This window comes from Anser anser, assembly GCF_964211835.1.
Source record: "Anser anser genome assembly, chromosome: Z".
Taxonomy (NCBI): Eukaryota; Metazoa; Chordata; class Aves; order Anseriformes; family Anatidae; genus Anser; species Anser anser.
The window spans coordinates 84,719,509-84,741,621 of NC_139723.1; the positions used below are offsets into that span (position 1 = coordinate 84,719,509).

The 22,113-nt window shown below is 41.0% G+C and overlaps 1 protein-coding gene and 1 long non-coding RNA gene across 2 annotated transcripts in view; one reads left to right on the forward strand and one right to left on the reverse strand.

Annotated features, from left to right (window-relative positions):
- The window catches only part of LOXHD1 (lipoxygenase homology PLAT domains 1), a 155,874-nt gene that overhangs the window by 52,558 nt on the left and 81,203 nt on the right, over positions 1-22,113 (reverse strand). The window contains exons 15-27 of the mRNA XM_083816422.1: positions 21,591-21,667; positions 20,589-20,785; positions 20,050-20,242; positions 19,084-19,244; positions 16,060-16,357; positions 15,383-15,537; positions 13,962-14,095; positions 12,925-13,073; positions 11,570-11,674; positions 10,738-10,866; positions 9,962-10,126; positions 6,322-6,503; positions 3,349-3,465 (exon numbers count right to left, since the gene is read on the reverse strand). Of these exons, the coding sequence (XP_083672548.1) occupies positions 3,349-3,465; positions 6,322-6,503; positions 9,962-10,126; positions 10,738-10,866; positions 11,570-11,674; positions 12,925-13,073; positions 13,962-14,095; positions 15,383-15,537; positions 16,060-16,357; positions 19,084-19,244; positions 20,050-20,242; positions 20,589-20,785; positions 21,591-21,667 (2,062 nt within the window). The remainder of the gene's footprint in view (positions 1-3,348; positions 3,466-6,321; positions 6,504-9,961; positions 10,127-10,737; positions 10,867-11,569; positions 11,675-12,924; positions 13,074-13,961; positions 14,096-15,382; positions 15,538-16,059; positions 16,358-19,083; positions 19,245-20,049; positions 20,243-20,588; positions 20,786-21,590; positions 21,668-22,113) is intronic.
- LOC310889239 lies at positions 13,156-15,155 on the forward strand. Its single transcript, XR_014576473.1, has 3 exons — positions 13,156-13,693; positions 14,003-14,113; positions 14,396-15,155. It is a non-coding gene; the product is annotated as an uncharacterized lncRNA (long non-coding RNA).

Sequence of the window (22,113 nt, forward strand, 5' to 3'; positions counted from 1 at the left end):
TACATATAAAGTACAGTCCACCTTAATTACTCTCACGGTTATTTATCACGATAACATAGGGCCACTTCTTCACTTCTTTTGCTATTTAAATACTAAAAAGTTATATAATTTTATATTTATTATTTATATTTATATAGTGTATATATGTTATAGTTATATAATAAAAGTAGGAAAGAGCTCTCTCTGCCACAATATTGAACATTGTTATTGCTGTGTATTACCACATCACCCTGCACTGCCTTGAGCAGCTGGCTCCTGCCTTCCCAGACATGCTCACTGAGGAGGAATGGGCCGTGCACCTCAGATCAGTCCCTGCTAACCTGGTATGAACAGGTCATCATACATGCCCCTGAAAAGCTGGATTGCAGGAGCTGAACACCCCCAAGGGGCTTGTGTGATACAGCCATTAAGTGTCCTGCTCAAGCCTGCTGCAGAACCATCCTTTGAACCCAGATAGCCCAAATCTGTCAATACAACACAATTTATCCTCCTTTCTGCTGCTCCATGTGATGCTGGTATTTAACCCCAGACTTGCAATCCTTAAGCCCATAAGGTATTTTGGAGCATGACTTTTTACACAGTGTCAAACAAAACAGTTTGACACAGTACGTTAGATGATTTCAAATATTTTACTCTCAAGTTATTTTTGTGCTGTATAAAAAAAAAATACAGTGTTTAACATCTGGCCACACCACTACTTCCACATCCTTATTTCTGCTCTATCTCTCTGACCACATAACCCATGTTACCTCGCTGTACACTGAGCCAACGAACAACAATTGCAGTGCTTATCTCCCCACCTACAGTTTGGGAAGAGAGGCCTTTCCAGAGCAATGTTTCAGTGACGAAACTCTCTCCTCCCAGCAGGGATCCCACTTCGGTCACTTCTCTTGCTGAAACTTTTAACTGCTCCTTAAAGCTGATAATGTTGTTCGTCCATGCCATTGATACGAACGCTGTTTATTTGGTAATAGGACAGCTAGGGACTTGAGTGCCTGCACAGTTGGGCATAATGTGCAGTTACTGCAAGAGTTAATTGTATCATTATTGTTAATCATCATGACATTGCCACGGTTTTTATTGGAGTTTCCTTGTTAGTGATTGCATTAATATTTAAGTGACGTTAAGTGCACTGTTTTATGTTACCCACAGTAAAATCCTCTTGCAGCTCCAAACAGAATTAGTTTCATTAGAGTTTGGGCCTGGCCCTAATCTAGAGGCAGGGTATGACAGTGTTCTAAAAGTCAGTGTTTTGCCCTTCTCCAAGTTGTAACAAATGAAATATAATTATCAGATATAATTGGCATGCCAACACAGAGCTTTATTGGCATGCAAAAATTCTAGTTTCTTACCCAAATGCTTTCAATTTAATCTGAAAAGTTACTGACCTCATTTTTCTTTTGCAGCATTACAGATACATCCAGACACATCTTAGCAGTCTAATCAGGTAGCACGGCTTTTAGAAGTGTTGGCAGCATATTGCTATCCTGTGGCAGGTCATAATATCCTGCGGCTGATCAGCGGCATCATGCAGTGCTCTGCTTTCTTCTTTTTTTCCCATGCCATAATCAAAAGATCAGCAGAATTGTAAATCTCTCCATTTTTAAGGTGTTCGTGGCTTTCCTCCCTTCCTCCACCTCCCCAGGTTTCTCGTTGTCTGTCCTTCAAAACCTCTGTAATGACTGCACAGCCGTGCAGCCCTGAGCACATTTCTGGGGTGATGGCAGAGCACTTAACACTGAACTCTCAGAGTTTCCCAAAGTATTTGGTCAACTACAGCTATAGAAAGAGGGAATCTCTTTTCACTTGGTTTCCATGCCTTTGCACAACACCCTCTTCTTTTTTCCCTAGTCTCTGACCAAGAACACATCATCATCTTGTTCAATAGCGTAATCAAGCTGTACAAGATTAGGGTTAGTCAATACACAGGTGGAGGATCTGACAACAGCAGAGTGGCAAAAAATGTGATCAGAAGCAAGCAATGAACTGGCTTGTGCAGAAACTTGTATAACAAGTATAAACAAGCTTGAGTGTGATGAGGAGGTTCAATTCAAGGCAGACTTTTGAGTCGCTCAGTGAGGCAAAGAGTAAAGCATACCCCTGAAATTTTTAAGGAGGAAACAAGACGAACAGTAGGTTCACCACATCTGAGCACACCAACAGTACATATCAGAAGCTGCTTGAGGAAGGGGCAGACCTGAGCATTGGGATAGAGATGAAAGCTGAAATCCACGCAATGAGCGAAGGAAGGACAAGGCAGAGGACAGAGCCCAGGTGCTCCCAAATACAGCCACTGCCCAGAGTTCTGAATTGGTCCTGTAGGAGCTGATTTTCTTCTGAGCTTCCACTTCCTGGCAGTAACACTCGTTCCTGCTCCTACAGCCAGCACCCAAGGCAGGGCCAAGGAACAGCTTCTTATGTGGAGAGGTTCAAGACCTCCAATTTGGCTGCACTCTGTTAATCCTGTTGGCACATGCAACCGTTAAGTCGCGTGACCTAACTTGATGATTTTAATGAATGATTATGGGACTTACACTGATGGGCCTTTTGCTTGCCCTCATTGTAATGCTCCCTGCATTTACTCTTCCAGAATTAGAGGACTGATGAAAAATTTATTGTCCGTGTTTAGCAACAATACTCTTTATTTTTAAATGATGCACCCGATTTCTTCCTGTGATTGGTCAAAGCAAACCTATTCATGAAAATATGTAGCTTTGGCCTCTCATATCTCTCAAATCCACCATTATTTGAGCCCTGAAGAAGATATATGACCCTGGCACACAGATATCTGATCAAGTCTTTGGCAGCCTGTGACACCCAGCCACAATGGTGGGGGTGTCCACAAGGACAACTGTTCAGGTCCATAGTTCCTTGGCTGAATTTGCACAGCAGTAGGTACAAACTCAGGAATCTCCCCTCTCAGCCCAACAAGACAGCCAGGACAATGTTGCTTCCAAACCCAGCAGGCAGATTGCTCCTTCACAGCAAGGGCAGTAGCAAAACAGTAGCAAAAACCCCCAAAGGTTGAGGAAAAACGTCACTGCTATCCTCCCATCCATTGCCAGGAGAAAATACCTCTAATTCTAGTAAAAAGTTACAATGACAACAGAACTTTTGAAAAAAAGCAATGATTGCACAATTGTATAATCAACTTTTGAAGAATAAAACATGATAATAAATGGTTGTTGTCCCCAGATCCCCAAGCTTGAAGAAGTTAATTAATGTACATTGTAGTTTGGGGAGTATTTTTCACTGTTAATCACACTTTGTGTACTGAAAATCTTCTTTGGAAAATGGAAGCAGCTGCCAATGGAAGCGTATTCCAGAGCAACATGATTCACAGCCTACCTTCCCATTTGGTAACAGTCTTCGAATTGCCACACGATCCAAATGCCATCCAGAGTTCAACCCTCCACCGTTGTGTCCTATGCGAATCTTTTCAATAATGTCACCAACATCCTCCAGCTAAAAAAATAAAATAAAATAAAATGAAATAAAAATATTGCATGAACAACAGGTGACTTTTGAGACACTACTTATAAATCTTATTTCCTATTTCCAGTCTGTATGAAGTCCCTTGGGAGCAAATACTAGTGCTGATGCTAAATACGCCCTAACTTGTATCTTAGCTAAAGCTGAGCTTCTATCCCCAAAACAGAGAGAATTTTGCACTACATAACTTACCCCCTGTATGAGACAGGTTTGGTTGCACAGCAGCAATCCTGCATCTCAAGCTTTTTGTATTAGTGGGAATGGAGGTAGGTTTTGGGAATTGCAGTGCTGCTGCATCTAGAATTGCTCTTTCTATATCCCCTTCCTTTTGAAAAAAACCTTATGTGATTAGATGGTTGTGCACTGTTATAACACTGGGAAAATAGCCTTGAGATCAAAGCACAGTATTAACAACCTGGCATTTTATATTCCCGCCCTTGTTCTGCCACAGAACCCAAGTGCCATTCTGAGCAAGTCAACAGGATCACTACCTTATGAAATGGCTACTATGTTTTTACACATCACCTTATTACTGGAGTAATTTTTCACTAGTATATTATATTTAAGACACTTTCCTTCCAAAGGCCTGAACAGGAAAATATATGTCTGCTGCTAAGCAATACCTTTTGGTGATTCCAGTGCAAGCTTTTGCACAGTTGGCCTTTGAAAAACCAATGTTGACTGCAAGCTTCCTTTTCACATAGAAGAAGGACATCCAGCTTTCCACAGAGACTTGGAAAATTTTGTTCCTGGAGACATTACAAAACTGAACTTCTCAGCTTACACCACTGGAGACCACTCCCTTGTCTTCCCAGCTAACAAAATTGTCCCATACTAAAGTAAAGACATCAGCAGTTTTAGGAGACTCCTCAGCTCAGTAAGGCTTCAGACAGCGTAAGCATCAATTGCAAAATAATTAAATGCTTATAATTCATTTCTAAAACCTCACACATGCACTCAGGTATACACTTGGGGGAAATTATATTCTTTCTCCTCCCTCCTGCCCAACTACTCATCTTTCAATGAGGCTTTCGATCAATACATAGCAATGAAGTGATGCGTGACAGGAAAGGTTCATGTTAAATAAGAAAAGTTTTTTACTCTGCTATAGGCATCTCCAGCAAAGCATCACTTTGGAATGTAACTGAGACAAGTCTTTAATATTTTTGTGCCTCTCTTGCAAAACACAGAATGGCAGAGGCAGTAAAAATGCTAAAACAAATGGACAAATTTCAGTTTGTGTTTCCTGAGATCCCCAAATTGTTTACAAGTTCTATTGAACTCCAAATTATGGCTCTACACAAGCAAGTGAAAGAAGAATGTATTTTGCCTCATCCTTCCCCTCTGTTGCAGCAAGAGGAACTGGTGAAGAGACAATGAAGTTCGGGGACAGGTTAATATAATGTTATAAATCTGGAGAACAAACTGCATTTTCACTTGCTTCGTATAAGAAAAGTACCGATGTTTCACATTCTGCCAAGCCTGAAATAAATCTTATGGAAAAAAGAAATAACAATAACACTCAGTTTAAGATTTATACCTATGCATTAATGCAACCTCTGTTTTAAAAACCTCTGTGGAAGCTCCGCCAAAATAAGTCATATTATTTTTTTTTAAGGAATCACGCTGGGGGTTTATTTTACAATTCCTGCCATACAAAAACAATGTGGGCTGGAATCATTTTAACTTGTTAAAAAGCTTGTTTTAAGATTTGCCTTCAATTATTTTACTGAGAAACAAGCAAACAACCAAACAAATAAAAAATTCAAAGCACAGAGAAGTTGTAAGTCTTTCTACAAGGTCAGTGTCAGTTTTGCACCCGGGGAAGGAAGGTGAGTGTATTAAGTAGTACCGAGAGAGCAGGCCAGGGCTGAAGTGCCTGTATTTTTGCCTCTGATAACTTCTCAGCCATAGGAATATATTATGAATAGGAACTGCTGAGTGCTGTAGATGTAAATGAGTGCAGTCATTCACATGCAGTGGTTTACTATTTGTATACATATGCAAATACTTTGGTAAACACTTGATAAGATCTTTCAAAAAGTTAGTCCATGTATTCAGAAAATCCTGGTGCCTGCAGGAAAGTAGCAATCTCTCTGTCAGAGGAGCCAGAGAAGGAAAACATGATACCATGATGCTCGGCTTGCCATTGAGTTAGAACAAAATACAGACTATCCAACCCAAATGGAGCACTTTGCAAGCAGTGAGCACTATGGACTAGACACTTCAGCATGATCTGCTGAAACAGGAGCATGAAACAATGCATAGGGATCTTAAATACTAGGCCACCTAGTTTCAGAGATACTTCAAAGATTGGTTCATTTCAAAGTATTACAAACTGTGAGGGAAAGCAAAACTGCAAGCAAATACGGGTGGTAAAGAGAGGGACACATGTTAGACCCAGCACACACTTAGTCTGATGCCAGAGAATGGTCTAGGGAATGGAAGATGCAAAGACTCCTATGCATTGACCTTTCATTAGTGCCTCTCAGCTTGACATGGAAAGGCAACTCTCTGTCTCTGCATGGGTACATCTCCTCTCCATGATAAAACTGAACCAGCCCTTACAAGGTTTAACATGGCTTCAGGCCACAGGGACACCGCGTGTTGATAACTTTGAGTTGCTACTAACTTTGAGTTGCTCAATAAGAAGTGATTTGCTCCAATACATGGTAAATCTGTTGTAGAACAGGGATTTAAACTCACATTCTGTGAGCAAAAGAGCCAAATAGCTTTCCTTAAAAGAGGAAAATTTCCCGCTTTGTTACATTTTCTCTTCCTAATCCCCTCAGGGCAACCTAAGATGAGAGCAAATGTCTTTGGTTTTACCTCCACGATGAACTGATTCACTGAGTTCCTTTCAAAATACATTCTTTGCTCTCTCTTGTTGAGGCACAGGGATTTTTGCTGAGTGCAGATTGCATCGCTTCCATAGAGAACAATGAAGACGTCTGCATCTGTGCCAGCTCCAAAGATATCGCTGGTGTAGACGGTGATCTCGTAAGGAACAACTGGTTTAGAAAGTGGCAGAAAATAATGATAATTTTAAAAGTTTGCAAGCAGCAGATGAATGTTCCTAAAATAAAATCTGGGTTAGAAAAATCAGCTGTTAAAGAGCATGTGGTAGTAATTTCACTTCTGCTCATTTAGTTATTATGCTCATCTGTATTATGAGAATCCAGAGGAATTCCTTTTAACCCTATAAAACCAAATGACCATGAATCAAGTCCATTTACTGAGATTTTGGGGCTTATCAAATGATCAGAAAGTGTTCCATATATTTATATCAGCCATCTAAAATTACTGGAAGATAATTTACTTCAACAGCTCAAGTCTTAAAGTAAATCATGATTTGAAAAATTTTTGAGCAACCGGCCAGATGGATGAAGTTAAGCCAACTGGAGGCATTATATAAATATTCAAGATAGCTTTGTTTGTAAAAAAAAACTCCTGTTTCTTTCACTACTGAACAAGTAATAAGAATCAATTAGAAGGAAAAGAAATAAAACACCTTGCTATCCACTCTGATCTGGTTTTTTCATAGTATCACCTTATTCTTTGACAGCACATAGTCCTTAACACCCAGGCAAACAAGGTAAAATACTAGCAGATCAGTGGGGAGTGCAGGACAATAAGGATCAAGCCTCTACATACTTCCTGATTCTGTTCCCTTGTTTTCTCCAGAATGTCCCATTGCCCAAGATCTGATGTCCCCTCTTGTCCTTCCCTATCTTCACAGCTTCTCAGTCCTGACTCCAGCTGGAGCCTGACTCGCAGAGGAACAAGACTGGCCCAGGAATAAGAATGGGACTCTATTCCTGCCTCTGCTCCAGACTTGCTGAATATCTTCAGTCAAGTCCCTTCCCACCCGTTTTCCAAGGTGAGATGCTGTTCAGCTCACAAATTAAGAAACCAAGATTCAGATGTCCACACATCAAATAAAGGTGTAAATCTCCCTTGAAGCCAAAGGAGATGTAATCACTAAAGTCAGTGGAGTTTGGAGAAAGAGACGGACAAGCAAAAGCAGTCATCTTTATGAGGATTAGCTGAATCGTTCTGCAAATCCACCACTTGTGAGTGACCAAACATCTATTGATAATAGTGGGAAATCAGACACTCGGTGTCTTGAGGACTTACATGTAAGATCAGGGGTGCCATTTGGCAGGCTGAGTCCAACATCTGTCTCTTTTAACTCCTCTCTGAAATCTATAGGTGGTAAATGTCAGGTAAGACTTGGGCACCATCTATCAGCTGCAGGGGCTTCTCCTTACTTTGGGCAGACATAATCCCAGTATCCACATCGCTTACCCACAAGCATTGCACTCAACACCCATCACTATCACCGGGATCCCTGCTGTCCCTCTCCCATACACCGCCCACCCACCTTCCACCGTTTCATGTCCCTCACCAAGATCTTTTCAGCTGCTTGTCATCTGCACCCTCCTACGCTGCAGCGACTTCAGTCATCTTTGCTATTCTTTACACAACAGTGCTTTGTGCTGTATTTCAGATTCAGCATCTCTGAAGGGTAAAGGGAGTGTTTCTGGCACGGTGTCTGTTACTGTTGGAGTAACTCTGATTATGCATATCGGAGGCTAATCATTCATTAAAAACACAGGCTCTCTACATACAGCCCTCGGGAGAACGGAGATGAAGTTTTCTTTTACAGAGAGTCAGCCTGGAGGTACTTAATATTCTTTCTGCCCAATCCAACAAAATCTGCTCTACTGTGTTCCAGGTAAACTAGAATAGTTTCTCCAATATGTAAGGGGAAAAAAAAATAAATCCTGGAGACCAAAAATCACGTGCTATGCATTATGAATTAAAAATGATTTTCTCTACTGAAATCTGTGGTGCTTGCTTTTGCTGTTTGAATATTAACATCAACTTAGAACTGAATCAGCAAAGCAGCACGTAACAAGGTCACTAGCAGCACGACTTTCAGTTGTCAGACTCCCGTCCCATACACATGGCACTTTTAAAGCAGTATCCCCACAGGCGTGTTTTTAATTGGACTGCCAATGACATGTTTTCATCTTTCGTTCTTCATGAGACCAATCGGCCACGAGTCATCATAAAACAAGTCCAACCATTTTAGTTACCTCTGGCACACTGAAACCACCAGGTTAATAGTTAGGAAACTAGAATGCAGTAAATAGCATGGCGGGAATGGTTTGAATGGGGAAACTGCCTAAGCTAACGCCGAGTCTGGTGTGACTCTTTTGCTAGAGACCTATTCTCACATGCTGAACGTGGACTGCTGACAAAAATCAGGTTTACATACACTGTGTACTCAAAGGCACGGCATTCCAGAAACTATTACATCATTGTTATGTACTGGGACATTAATAAATTATATAGTCAACATCTGCATCCAAATGTGTATTGACTGGGATAACAGGGAAGAACCTGCTGAGAAGCACGTACAAGGTCTCTGGTTTACACTCACTCCCATGAACATGTTCACTGTATTTACCAATTTATTCTTTCAAACATAAGGACTATGTCATATTCCAGGAGACTGATGAAAGTGAGGAGGGGAGCAAAGAGCATCTGTTCTTCCACTCCAGACAGTTTAGGGAAAGAAAGACACTAGGAATACCTTGGTCAGAGCATTGTGGAGGTACAAATGGCAGATGTCTTCAGAAAAGAAAGCTGATTTTAGCTTAGAGACTGCAGGATACGTGTATGTGGATATGTGGATAGCTGGCCAGTATGAAAGAGACCTTCAGCATCAGCCATGGTTGACAGTCAAAAGGAGTCAAAGTGGTTGACAGTCTTTATGTAGTTATTCTTACAATTACTTATGAAGAAGGAAACTGAGGCAGAGAAAGAGTGTTTGGGAAGCTGTAAATGTTGATATCTAACTAAGTAACTGCAGGCAGTAGCTCTTGATACCAGCTCTGGGTTTACCCCAAACATTAATTTAAAGGGGAGTGAAGTGAAGATTGAGGAAAAATGGAGAATCTTGAAAGAGTCAGGCTGGTGCAACATTGTCAGAAAAGCACCACACTGACACAATTGTGGAAGAGGGCCCTTCAGCAAGAGAGGGGTGCACGGTGCCAAAGGCACTGGTGGGACCAAGGCTAGGAAGTGAAACCACAAGTGTCTGCTTTGACATCAGAAACAGCAACATTAGCATGGAGGGAGATCAAAGGGAAACTGGAGATGGGGAAAACAGCATGAAATGAGCTAAGGACTTGGAGATGAAAGGACAAGAGGGAGCAAAAAGGCAGTCGTACATGGTCACATAGCTTCTAATGACACTTCGATTTGGAAAATACAGGAAACATTAGTCTAGAGAACCCAGAGGAACTTTCTTGTAGTAATTGGAGAAATTGGCATATTATGTATTTATAAATTTCTCAAAGACAAGTCCGGGGAGAAGCCAAGCCAATAAAACATGAACTGGTGAGATTTTATCTTCTGTAATTATGGGCGTATCCTGGGGAAATAGTGTTCTGCTCACATGGGATATATTCTGTTGTCTGCAGTTCTGCAGGGAAGATAATTCTCTCAATGGCTCCATCATCCTCTGATTTATCCAGCCAACGGCCACAAGGGAACTTGAGGCATTGGCCCAGGGATGGGGCATCGATTTCCACCCATTCCAGAAACCAGCCAGTTGAATTACCTGTGATTGGGGAGATACACACATAACCTTTACAGACAACAGCAAATGAATCACTGCCTTCCAGACCTCCAAGAATAAATTTTCCTCTTTTGCCAATGGAGTAGAAATCATAGAGACCATTGCAAGTGGATTGTCCAGGTTTGAACTAATGCACTTTACTTCTATATGCAACAAGTTGAAGATGTGCGTGTGGAAGTTCTATTCACTCCATTGGTTAGATTAATTTGGATTAATGGGGAAGTTATCAACACTTATCCCTCAGTGCCCCATAAGGAAGGAATCAGTGTATCCTTTCAGTGCTTCCCTTGTTTGTAGTTGAGACACATCTATGTCTGAAAAGCAGTTAGCACCTGATAATGAAAACAACAAAAATATTGATAAATAGATGTGACAAGTTTGTAGGTCTCATGGTGAACAAGAAAAACTCCCCCTCCCCCCCCCCCCTTTTTTTTTAAATAACATTAACAGCAAAGATTGTGACAACAACAGACAATGTGACAGCAAGGATCCATCACCAAAAGGTAAATTACATTTGGGGTCTTGGAAGAGGTTTTATACAGCAATGTGCTGAACCCCATAGAAATACTAAATTACAAAGCAGATTATCTTACCTTTATTGTCATGGCCTATCTTGATTTTTTTTAGGTCTCCAATGTCCACAGACTCCACTGTAAACTCATCTACCTTCCCACGCTCAAATTTGTTCTTGTTAATCTTTGAGGCCTTTAGGCTGACTATCCCTGTTGTGGTGATGCAAAAGGACATTGTTCAGCGTGTGAAACAAATCCTCTGGGAATGTCAGCAGTGGAACAAGGGAGATGGCTAAAAGCATGAAAAATGGCTTTTCATCTTGAGATCTGAGCTTTGTCCCCCCGCCCTCTGAACCCAAACCTCTATCAACGCCCGCACCCAAGGAAACTCTTTGCTTGAGTGATCCACTGGCTGTGCCCCATGGACAGTGCTGTCATGCTGTGTGCCTGCAGCTAAGGAAAGGGGTCCTACCCCTCGGTTCTCTGCCACAGCCACCAGAGTCCCTGCACATAGCTCATCAGCTGATTAAATACTCCTGGGCCACTCGGAGAGGCAGAGCAGGGCTAGATTTCAGGAGCATGCTGATTCACTGCTGAGGAAAGCAAATCAGTCACCACATTCACTGCTCAGCAATGTAGTCCCAGGCAACTGTGCTGTTTCTATAATTGAAATTAAAGCCTTCAGACCGGCAGCTGGTGCAAATCAGCATCTCGAAGTTCAGCAATGATTTACAGCAGCTGGTGGTATGCTCCCAGCTATCATGTTGTATGCAGAGACAGCGAGAACATGAAGTTGTCTTAAAAAAGACTGAGGAATGGGCATTGAGGAAGCAAAAAGTGACTGTGACCTGTCTTCTCAGACATCTATATCCACCCGTGAGGTGCCACCCCTTTCCATCACATAGAGCCATACCTGTATCATCTTTACTTCCATAGAGAGTGATGAAGACGTTGGCATCCGTCCCAGCATTCTTCTTGTCTCCAGTCTTCACTTTCACGGTGTATGTAGTTGATTTAGCTGTCAGATAAAATTTCTTAATTTAAGAGTGTGAAGTCTGAACAGGAATTAATTCTACTTTTACTGCATACGTTTGAATTTGGTTTGAGCTTTATTTTGACTGATTGCAGCCATGTTGTAATCTCTAATTCCTGCCATATGCTGTGAGCAGGGCTATCTGGTTGCACAGTCTTCTGCTGCTCCAGTCATTCAGAACATTGTCTGCATATTTACAGATGAGAAATGTGCTCACCCTTCCTATTTGCTGCCTGGGCATCTCTAAGATTCCTCAAAGCTGCCTTTATCTACAATAATATTTCTTGGGGTGGGGGGGGTGGGGGGACATTCTGTTTATTCTAATAGCACCAAATAATTCAAGTGCACATAACACATACCAGAACATATGCATACTTCGACATACACAGTTCATATTCACAAACGCATTCTTCACAACAGCATCATTAGGGAGGTTCCTACTGCACCATCATCTAGCAAGTTCAGTAAATTCATTAGAAATATGGAAAAGTCTAATATAGCCTTCACTGAGCTACAAAAACCTGCTCAAGTTTTCCAGAACAGCACCTTTCTGCTATAGTGAGATATGTGTTTTCCAAGATGCTGCTCAGCCAGCAGGTCCTATGTAATTTGTGGAAATTATTCATGTATTCAAAAGCCTTTGGAGGGAGAGCTAAGGGAGAGCTTAAGAGCTTTTGCAGGCAGAGAAGCCAGTGGAAGTGCTGGGCATTCAGCACCTTGCCACATCAGACCCAGGAAGGTATCATTGTTCTGTGGTTTCTGTGTAAAATTATGAACAATAGAGACAAAATTAATTTGGAAGACAACAGATGCAAGATGGAAACGGAAACAAACTTAGGTCTCTTCCCTTTCCCTGATTGTGCTTGCTCTCTGCTCAGTTTCTTGTTAAAACATTTAACCATTCTAGTCCACCATGTGAAATAGCTGGGATTTATGCCTTAGATATTAACAGCTAATGTAAGTTTCAGTTGAGAGATGATGACTAAACACATGATCCATCCTCCTAGCTTTCTGTCTTTGGGTCCAATCTTGCAAGATGATTAAATCACCCAAAAATGAGGAGTGTCCACCCTTCACTGGCTGACATGCACTTCACACTTCATTCACACCTGGAAACTTCATGGTTGGGGCTGAATTACAGCCCAGCCAACGCTAACCGGTAATGCCCTTAGCACTACTAATACTTTGGTTCCTTTTCAACCCCATACTGGAAGAAATACAAGGCTAACATAGACCTTTCTGTTCCAGGCCCAGCGTTGCAAGAGACTGGCCATCATTTTCCGAATCTTTCTTTACAAATGCTTCATCCACTGGGACCAGCTCCCTGACAATCTGACCGTCATCTTCCTCAACTGCTAACCACCGCTGGCATGGAAAATAATACCTACAAGAATGACAGCAGCACCCAGCACTTACACAGGACTTCACAGTCTTTAATAACATAAATATGCACAGATCAGAGGTTACTTTAAAAAATAAAAAATAAAAAGATTGCTCAGAGCTGAATAATACATGTTTCTGTCCTTGAGCTTTGGTATTGTTTGTTATTTACTGGGAACTTAATCCATAAACAGGTTAGTGAGCATTTACTGAAAAGTGCTGTTTCTGAGTTGCCAGCCCAATATGACCAAATCCTTTTACTTTTCACTTCCAGAAGTAAAGTAACTCAAGGAAAACTGCAGTCTTCCAAGCATTTTATACTTATGAAGAGTGGACCCATCATGAGGTCCTTATGAGCAGTCCCACCCACCAGCGCACTGTGCAACTTTTAAATAAGTTCCAGCTCAAAGGCAAGCATGTATTTAAGATTTCTAACACCTTAAGCTTTGTCTGTGAAAATCATGGGATCAGGACTTGGTTGTGACCCAGCTCTTTGCATTAGGTACAAAATAGAAAGGAAATGTGAGGTGAGACCAGAGCAGAGCCTTGGAAGGAGGCATGCAGCTGCAGGCTCTGTGAGGGAACCTCTTCATGAGGGAGAATACTCCCAGGATAAACAGAAAGGTGAGGTTTCCTTCAGAACACAGCTGGTTCCCAAACTGCAGAGATGCTGGGACAGCAAAACCCCACACAGAGATTTCCCAGAAAGGCCCTACGCTCACTGCAACTTCACAAAGACACGGGACTCCCATAGGATGCCTGCTCCCTGTGAGCTGGTGAGGAGCTACAGTGATGTCCTTCTGCATCTCCTCTGCCTTCCCACAGTTCTGCAGTCTCCTGAGAAAAAGCCCCTTTCCCTGACCACACAGAAAATGTGCTACAGGCTGCTCACGTGCTGCTCTCCTTGAGGTCAACAATCTCTACCCTCTCCAGGAACCAGCTTGGGCTACCACCAGAGTTGTCGTGGCGGATCCGCAGCTTCTTCAGCTCGCCCAGGTCAATGGCTTTGATGGTGAACACGTCCACCTGCACAGGAGGCAAGAGGCAAGTGACTGCGCTTCCCAGAAAGGGGGAAGGAGAGGCAGTAGCCAGGGCAATTTTTTCCCCACTAAAATTAAAAGTGCTTGTAAGTCTCCCTTGTACGGTGGATATATAACTACATAAATAACTCCAGAGCTGTGGGTTGTCCCGTTAGCACTCTCACTTGGCTCCTACAATAGAGTAACAGCCTTGGAGCTACACAACCCTTCATTCCTTTCTTTACCTCATCTCAGTTTCAGCCTCCTGTAGGTTTAACTAATCTCTCTTAAATCTCATTCCTTTCAGGGTTAGCATTTCCCTTCAGTTTCACTCTGGAACTGGACACAAACACTAACTCCAAGGAAACTCTCATCTGTGCTTCCATGTGCTTTACTTCAAACTGGAGATTTTTTTTTTCCTTTTGTCATTTACTGCAACCATGAGGTTCATTTATTAACAGTATTAGTGTGACAGGATGGGCCTTGTTATGATAACAATTTAAACATCTTAACGTGATTAACTTGTTGGTGGACTTTGGGTTTCTACTCCCAAGAGCAGAGGGCAATACATTTGCAGCTTGGAGTTCTTCCCACTGAATGAAGAACCACGTGCAGGTTGCACACTCACCAGTGCCAAGCTCATAAATCACAGCTAACAGCTTATTTAACAACCTTAGGCTCTCTTTGTCTTATTGCAAGTTTTCCACAACTGCTTACTGTCTCCATAATTTTTTGTTATTCAAAATAATTCCTTCAATAATGTCTGGCTATAATAGTTGTTGGTTATTTGTTCATAAGCATTTTTATGGCAAATATTCAACTTACAAGAGATGTTGTTTAATTGGATTGGATTATAACCTAATTATAGCACACCATGCAATATTGCTTTTATTCCCTGACTGGTTGAGTCAAGAATTTAGAATTGTATTTGCAATCTAAATACTAACATGGCTTGAACTGCCTCACAAATGTGCTCCAATATTAATTTACAGTTTGTGGTTTTCAAGTATTCCTGGCAGGAAATGTTGTTACCAGAATGCTTACAGGAAGCAGATGCAAAAGGTGGCTCCAACACAGAAGAGTGTTCAGCTTATTATTCAAATGGATTTCCTCTGGAAAATATTTTGAGGTGTTTTGCTTTAAATGTAAATTTCAGAAATAAAACACATCTGAGCTTTAAGCTAGAAGAAGAAACAGCCTCACAGAGAAGAGACAGTAATGAATTACCAGCATGATAACTAAGAGAGCTCTGCCACCCTTCTGCTTGCTCCAGTGAATTGAGTTCATGCATTACCTGGCCCTTTTCAAACTTGTTGAGGTTATTGGACCTTTTCAGCTGGCGCTCACCCGTGTCTCCTCTTCCTACGCCATAGATGCTCAAGAAGACATTAGAGTCCGTCCCAGCCCCCCACACATTTCCAGTGAGAACGTGGACTTCGTATGTGTTCTCTGCAAGTTAAATTGCGAAGAGAGATGAAAGGACCCCAGAAATAGCCATATATCGTCAGATCTGTGCCTCACCATAGTAGTGGGTGACCCAAAAACACTGGGGCAATTGGCTTTAAGAAAGCTTTTATCTGGAATGCATTAAAACGCTTGCATCTATCCTAAAATATGAGGGGCATCATCTTTCTCTATCCCTTGGCATTAACCATACAAATAGTTAGAACCTTCTAAACTCTCAGCTACGGTGGCAAATCATGGAACTCACAACCCAAGTTCTCCAGACATGGCTTGGAGAATCCTGTAGCAGTTCCCTAGCATATTCCCAGTTCTGTCTGTCTCCAGTTTCACCACTGTCCTCCTCCCCAGAGCTGATCAGCCAATCCATAGTGCAAGCTACGTTGTGGGCCTGGGGCAGTGGGATGGCTGGGGAGCCATAAGTGGTCATGCAAAGCACTGCAGCATGGTTATTGACCTTCATGTAACTGCTGTATCCACGCACACATGCACATTCCCTCTGATATTTACCCTCCAGGGCAGATTCCCCATCAGGCACCAGTTCTACCACAAGCTCCTTGTCACCTTCATCTTTAGCCAGCCAGCGGTGTGCCACAAACGTATAGACATCTATTACTTCCTCCACCTTGGTCTCCTCCTCTTCCACCTCTTCAGACTTTTTCTTTTTCTTCTTCTTTTTATCAGACTCATTCATCTTCACGGCAAGCCGCTTCAGCGTGACACTTTCCAGAAACCAGCCATCCCCAATTCCTTTCCCATCGTGGCCTATCCGAATCTTATAAATCTTGCCAACATCTGCAGCCTCTATCTGCCATCAAAGGAAAGTCAACGCCCAACAGGGCATAAAACATCTTCATTTCAGAAAATGCATTCATAAAAATGAGGAGCATCACCTCTATCAACCAGAACAGCTACTTGACTGGAGAAGTGAGAATAAGGCCTTTTTTTTTTTTTTTTAAATCTGTTTACCTTTACTTTCTCCTTCCTGTTTTATGCTTTCAATAACAAATCACATCTTAACAGGCTGATCTGAAGACATCCAGAACAACTGTGGATGGGATAGGAGCTGAATTCTTACTTACTGGTCTCCCTACTTCATTTCTCCCTTCCCCAGCATTGTCTCCATATCATCAATAAAAGTGAATATGCCAAATATACTACTTCATGAGCTCCAAGGTGCCTGAGTTCTTTTTGAAAGGAATAATAAGATATATTTAATGTCTAGCATGATATATGAACTAAGTAAGGAGCAATAATAGGCAGCAAACGTGGACTCAGATAACCTAAGCTCTGACGTGGACCTTGGATTTGGACTGTCCTTCTCCTTATATCTCACCTGGAAAATGAGATGTAAGAAGAGTATCTTTTCACTTTGCTAGTGTTGCAGAGAGGATACAATCCATTCATGATTGCAATACATCAGTGACAGAAGACTGAATAAGAAGGAAGATTTCCATCTGTCTAGTCAATATAGCAGATACAAAACCTTGTTGGTTTAGATTATTTGTCTGTATTATTACCTAATGAAGTTGGATCGAAGGCTTTTATGCCATGCAATCCTTCAACAACCAATCACTTGTTTCTGATGATTGCTTGTGCTGATAGAAAGTGCATATGTCACAAAACTTGCAAACATTTGTTTCAGGCTGAAATTTGGCAACTTGGCAAAAAGGTTTCAGTCTAGAAGCATTCTTTTCTGTAGTAGATTAAAACAAAGTCAATTGTACACAAGATGCTTATCAGAAAACTAAAATTGATCCAGCTGTCCTGGCATAAAGAATGCATTTTTCTTTATACTTCTTTACTCTTAGATTTGCTGCAATCATCCTGCATTCCCTGTCTATAACTGATGACATTTCCTATTAACATTTAGCTCACACAATCTTATTCTTGTCTATATCTTTCTGTAAATATTCATATCATGAACGAGTTAGAGGCTATGTCTATTAATGCTTCACAGCTTCTGCCTTGCACATACAGGAGAAAAAAAAAACAACAAATAACAACAAAAAAACACCAACACAGAAAATGGTCATAACTTTAAAGTCCAGCAATAAACATGCTGGAGAGGATAATAAACATAGCTATGTAAACAGAAGACTGTACATATGGCTTCATTATAAATCTGATATTGGCTTTATTCCTCATTATTTCCTTTAAAATCAGAGAAATACAATCTTAAAATTATAAAGAGTTTTAAATAGGCAAGTGTTTATAAGGTGTTAATCATCTTTGGTCCCAAAGAACTCAATAGAAATTGATAAACATCACTAACTCCATTCTAAAAAGCAACAAACTGGGGCAAGAAGAGATTAACTGAACTCCAAAATACACAATACAAAAACATAGAAAAGCTCGTGAGAAGGGCAACCCTGTTGACCTTTGGCAACGGGAAGGATATCCCAGTCTTGATGTTTCAGGGCAGATTACTCAACTAGATTGCAAGTAGGTGCGTAACTTTGTGCTGAGGTGGATCAGAGACCTCAAGGCACCTCGATGCTGATCCTTGTGCTGTTAACACTTACAACAGGTATGCCTTACATTCGGCTTCCATCTGGACTTTGTTCTTTACTGTCCAGATATTGGTGCCTCCTGAGGTTACATCACTAGACAAGGATGTGGCTCTGACATGCCCTGACAGCACATCTTGTCCCACTCTGACCCCACATCAGGGCAAGAACCAAGACCATTCCTTTGCCTCAAATCTCAGTTTCTTTGGAAACAGAAACCAAGCAAGTGAGCAAGCAAGCCTGAAGAGGATGGTGGCCCAACATAGCCAGGCCTGACTCAGCAGAAGATGCCCAACCACACTGTGGTGGTCAGCTTTGTCAGTCCAGGATCTCTTGCTGGATTAGCTGGGTCCTGGCTCACACACTGCTTAGTGTTGCATTCCTCTAAAGGAGTTATGGACACTGCTGTACAGACTTAAATGCTGGCCAGACTGATAGTTGGAGGAGCATATTGTGCACCTTACACACCATGACTGTACTGTGCATGTTGGACTAATGTTATAGGTAGTAAAAACCATGGGGCAGTCATATGCTTGCAGAAATTACAGCAGCAAATCTATGCTGGATTGGGCCTGCATAGTACTTGTCCTAAAATTATAAAATTGTACTTGTCATAAATGACATGTGTGATTAGAGGCAAAGCTGGAATTTCTTATATTTTGTTTCCTTTTTCCTGACTGGATAAATAAAAGGGACAATGACGTGGTCAGGCACAAAATATAAGTTTACAATCTTTTGAAATCCAGCCTAAGTATCTCCTTTTGAAAGGAAAGGTAAACAAAAGCAGCTAGTGGGCTATGTTTTCCTATGACACCTTTGCTATCAGTCCCTGAGAATATAAAAGTCACTCCGTGAAATACAGAGCTCCTCAAAAAGATGTAGAAGTCAGCAGATGCCAACAGACCTGGCAATTTTTTTGAAGTCAATTACTTTGATGATTGGGCCAATTATTCTTACAATATTTCTGTATGGGCTTGTCATATCTTTCCCCTCACAAAAGCAGCAAAGACTGTCTTCACCATACCTTGAAGATATCTGTGGCTCCCCGCTCAAAGTTGTTCGATCTGTTTTCTAAGATGATCAATTCGGTTTTGCCAGTCTCGCCGTAAATCTGCATGAAGACTTTGGCATTGGTGCCTGCAGCCCGCACATCTCCAGTAACTACAGACACCTCGTAGTTTATCACTAGTCCAAAAATAAATCAATTAAATCAGAATAGAAGCTCATATAAAATGATCCTGAGGGCTTAGGTTCAAAATTAAATTACCTTGTCTTAACAAATGACCATGTAGCTGAGGTGACTGCATTTGCTCTTATCCAAAGGAAATAAGAGATAGCACAACTCTTCACTGAGCACTAACCTAATAGCTTTCCCTTCTACAACTATAAAGCCAGTGTCAACAGGCTGCAAAATAGAGCCTTAAAATGGATTTTCATTTCAGTATTAACTATAGAGTGGTTACATGATGTTCATAATGTAACATGAGGGAGTTACACAGAACAGAGGAAAAACGCATATTTTCCGATGATTCCAAGGCAAATTTTAACCTTAGCCTTAAAAGAGAACAAATCTGCTGATATAAGTCAAATGAGCAGTATGGATTTAGTCTACATATATCAAACTATGTGGTAATACAGGCAGGACAGGATATGTGCTTGTCCAGGCTTTGTCCAGAAAGACTCATAAGGGTGAAAAAGGCAGAGCCCACTGATGTTGTAATGAAGACACATGGGAACAGGAGAAGGAGTACTTGGTAGTGTTTTTCCAACTGTTTTAGGAAAAAATATAAACAAAACAAAGAAACAAATACAAACAAACAAACAAAAAAAAAAAAAGAAAAATTTACTTTCCTCACTAATATAAGCTCTTTGGGACAGGAACTTTTTGATGTCTAACCCAGGGGTGTCCTGGTCATTAAGAAAACTAATAATACAAACTTAATCCTATCTATTAAAAAAATCACACTATTCTCAATGTGTCTTCTCTCACATTTCTCAATGGGCACAATCTCACTTGGGTAGACCTCCACCTCCACCCTGCCATCAGCCTCATCTTTGTCAAGCCATCGGTTGCAGGGGAACATGTACTGCCTTCCCTGGACTGGAACCGTGATCTGGACACTGGCCAGGAACCAGCCGGACCGGAGACCCACGTTATCATGTCCAATCAGTATTCGGTTGATCTTTTAAAAAAAGCAAACAAAAACCAAGAGGGCAGGAAAAACAAAACAAACAAACAAACAAAAACAGAATTTACTTAATACATACAAATCTACTTCTCCTGGCACCCTGCTCTTCCATTGTGTACACAAATAATTTCTATATATATTTGAAAATAATCTCAAAACAGGCATTTCACATGCCAGCACATACCCTAGACTGCCAATTTAATAGTCTGTACCACATGCATTTCTCAATTTCCGATGTAAAGGTCAGAGCTTTTTACATCATACTCAGTCCTTAGCTATATATTGATCCTGAATTCAGCCACTTGCATGAAGCACAGAGCCACCTGCAATTAATTCTTACCTTCCCAATATCCATCGTGTCGAGAGTAAACTCATCCACTCGACCACGTTCAAAATAATTGCCTAGATCATTATCAGAGACTAGCAGAGGCTCCTTGCTGGTGTCTGCTTTTTCACCGTAAAGTTTGATGAAAACTTTGGAGTCTGAGCTGGCACCTGGGATATCTCCTGTCTTCACGCTGATGTGATAACTGACATCTGAATTGAGATCAATGTACAAAAAACAGATGCATGAATGACATTTTCAGCCATGCAAACAACACAAGGTGGCTGCCACATCTTGGAGATATCCACCAAAATATAAGAGATGTAACAGTTGCATTAATAAACAGAAAATAACTTATCTTCTTCCCTCTTACCATTAGATGATTACCCAGCCATAAAAATGAGCTTAGGCAAGTAGGGTGATTTCACCAATTTTTTTGTACTTGCAATTTAATTCAACAGGTTTGATTTTTTTTTTTTTAGCCAAACAAAAAGCATCTCAACCTGATTTCAGTAAGCACTGTTTTTTTAAAGAAAATTGTAGTACTGAAGTGCTAGTTTTCTAGAAATATGTCAGTGTAATTTTTTGTCAACATTTTCCAGGAACACGGTATCATTCAATGGAATTTTCTCTAACAAAACAGTGACAGTTCAAGATCCTTCAGAGAAAGCTATACCATAAATAAATAAATAAATAATAAAACCACCACCAACAACAAAAACAACCACAATTCTTCAACAAATCAGAACATTAAAAATCACAGTTCTTTTCTACATATGTAATGTAACAATTATTCTCTTTTATGTAATTTAATTCCACTCATAAGCTGGGATTTAAGGGTCAGAGGCATTTCCCCTGAGTGACCTACTACAGCTCCCTGCATAAGAATGGCAAAAAAAAAAAAAAAGCCCAGTTGAAGTGTCGTGAACTGACATGAATTATTAGGTAGAATAAAACAAGTAATTATGTGCATACACAGCTCAAATCCAGATCTTCTTTTTTCAAAGCTAAACTCACTTTTTAGCATTGGTGACTCCCCAGCAGGCACTAATTCTCGGACAATCTGACCATCATCCTCATTTTTGTCAAGCCATCTGGTTTACAAAAAATAAATTATTTTTGAATAATTAGGACCTTTTAGACCTTTTAAAATCTAGGCTGGCTCCATACATAGTAAAAATCCACACCACAGTCAAAATGACATTATTACATGGTTCCATATTTCTGTGAAGTTTGCAGGAGCTTGACCAGACCCTACAGCAGTCGCACTTCCAACCTACAGTTTTCCAAGAGAGATCACCAGAGCCCTGCTCAGAGCACAGTAGATAAGCATCGCCTGTGACTTCCATCTGTCTGGCAAGATCAAGCTCTGTAGTCACAAGTTATTTCTGTAAATGGGCAGTCTCGGTTTCTTGAAAGCATTGGCCGTTATTGACTGGAAATACTTGCAGCCTTTATTACCAGCTGCCATGATTACAATCTTTATGACATCAAAGTTACAGAAACCCTTTTTTCTTTTCCTTTTTTTTTTTTTTTTCTT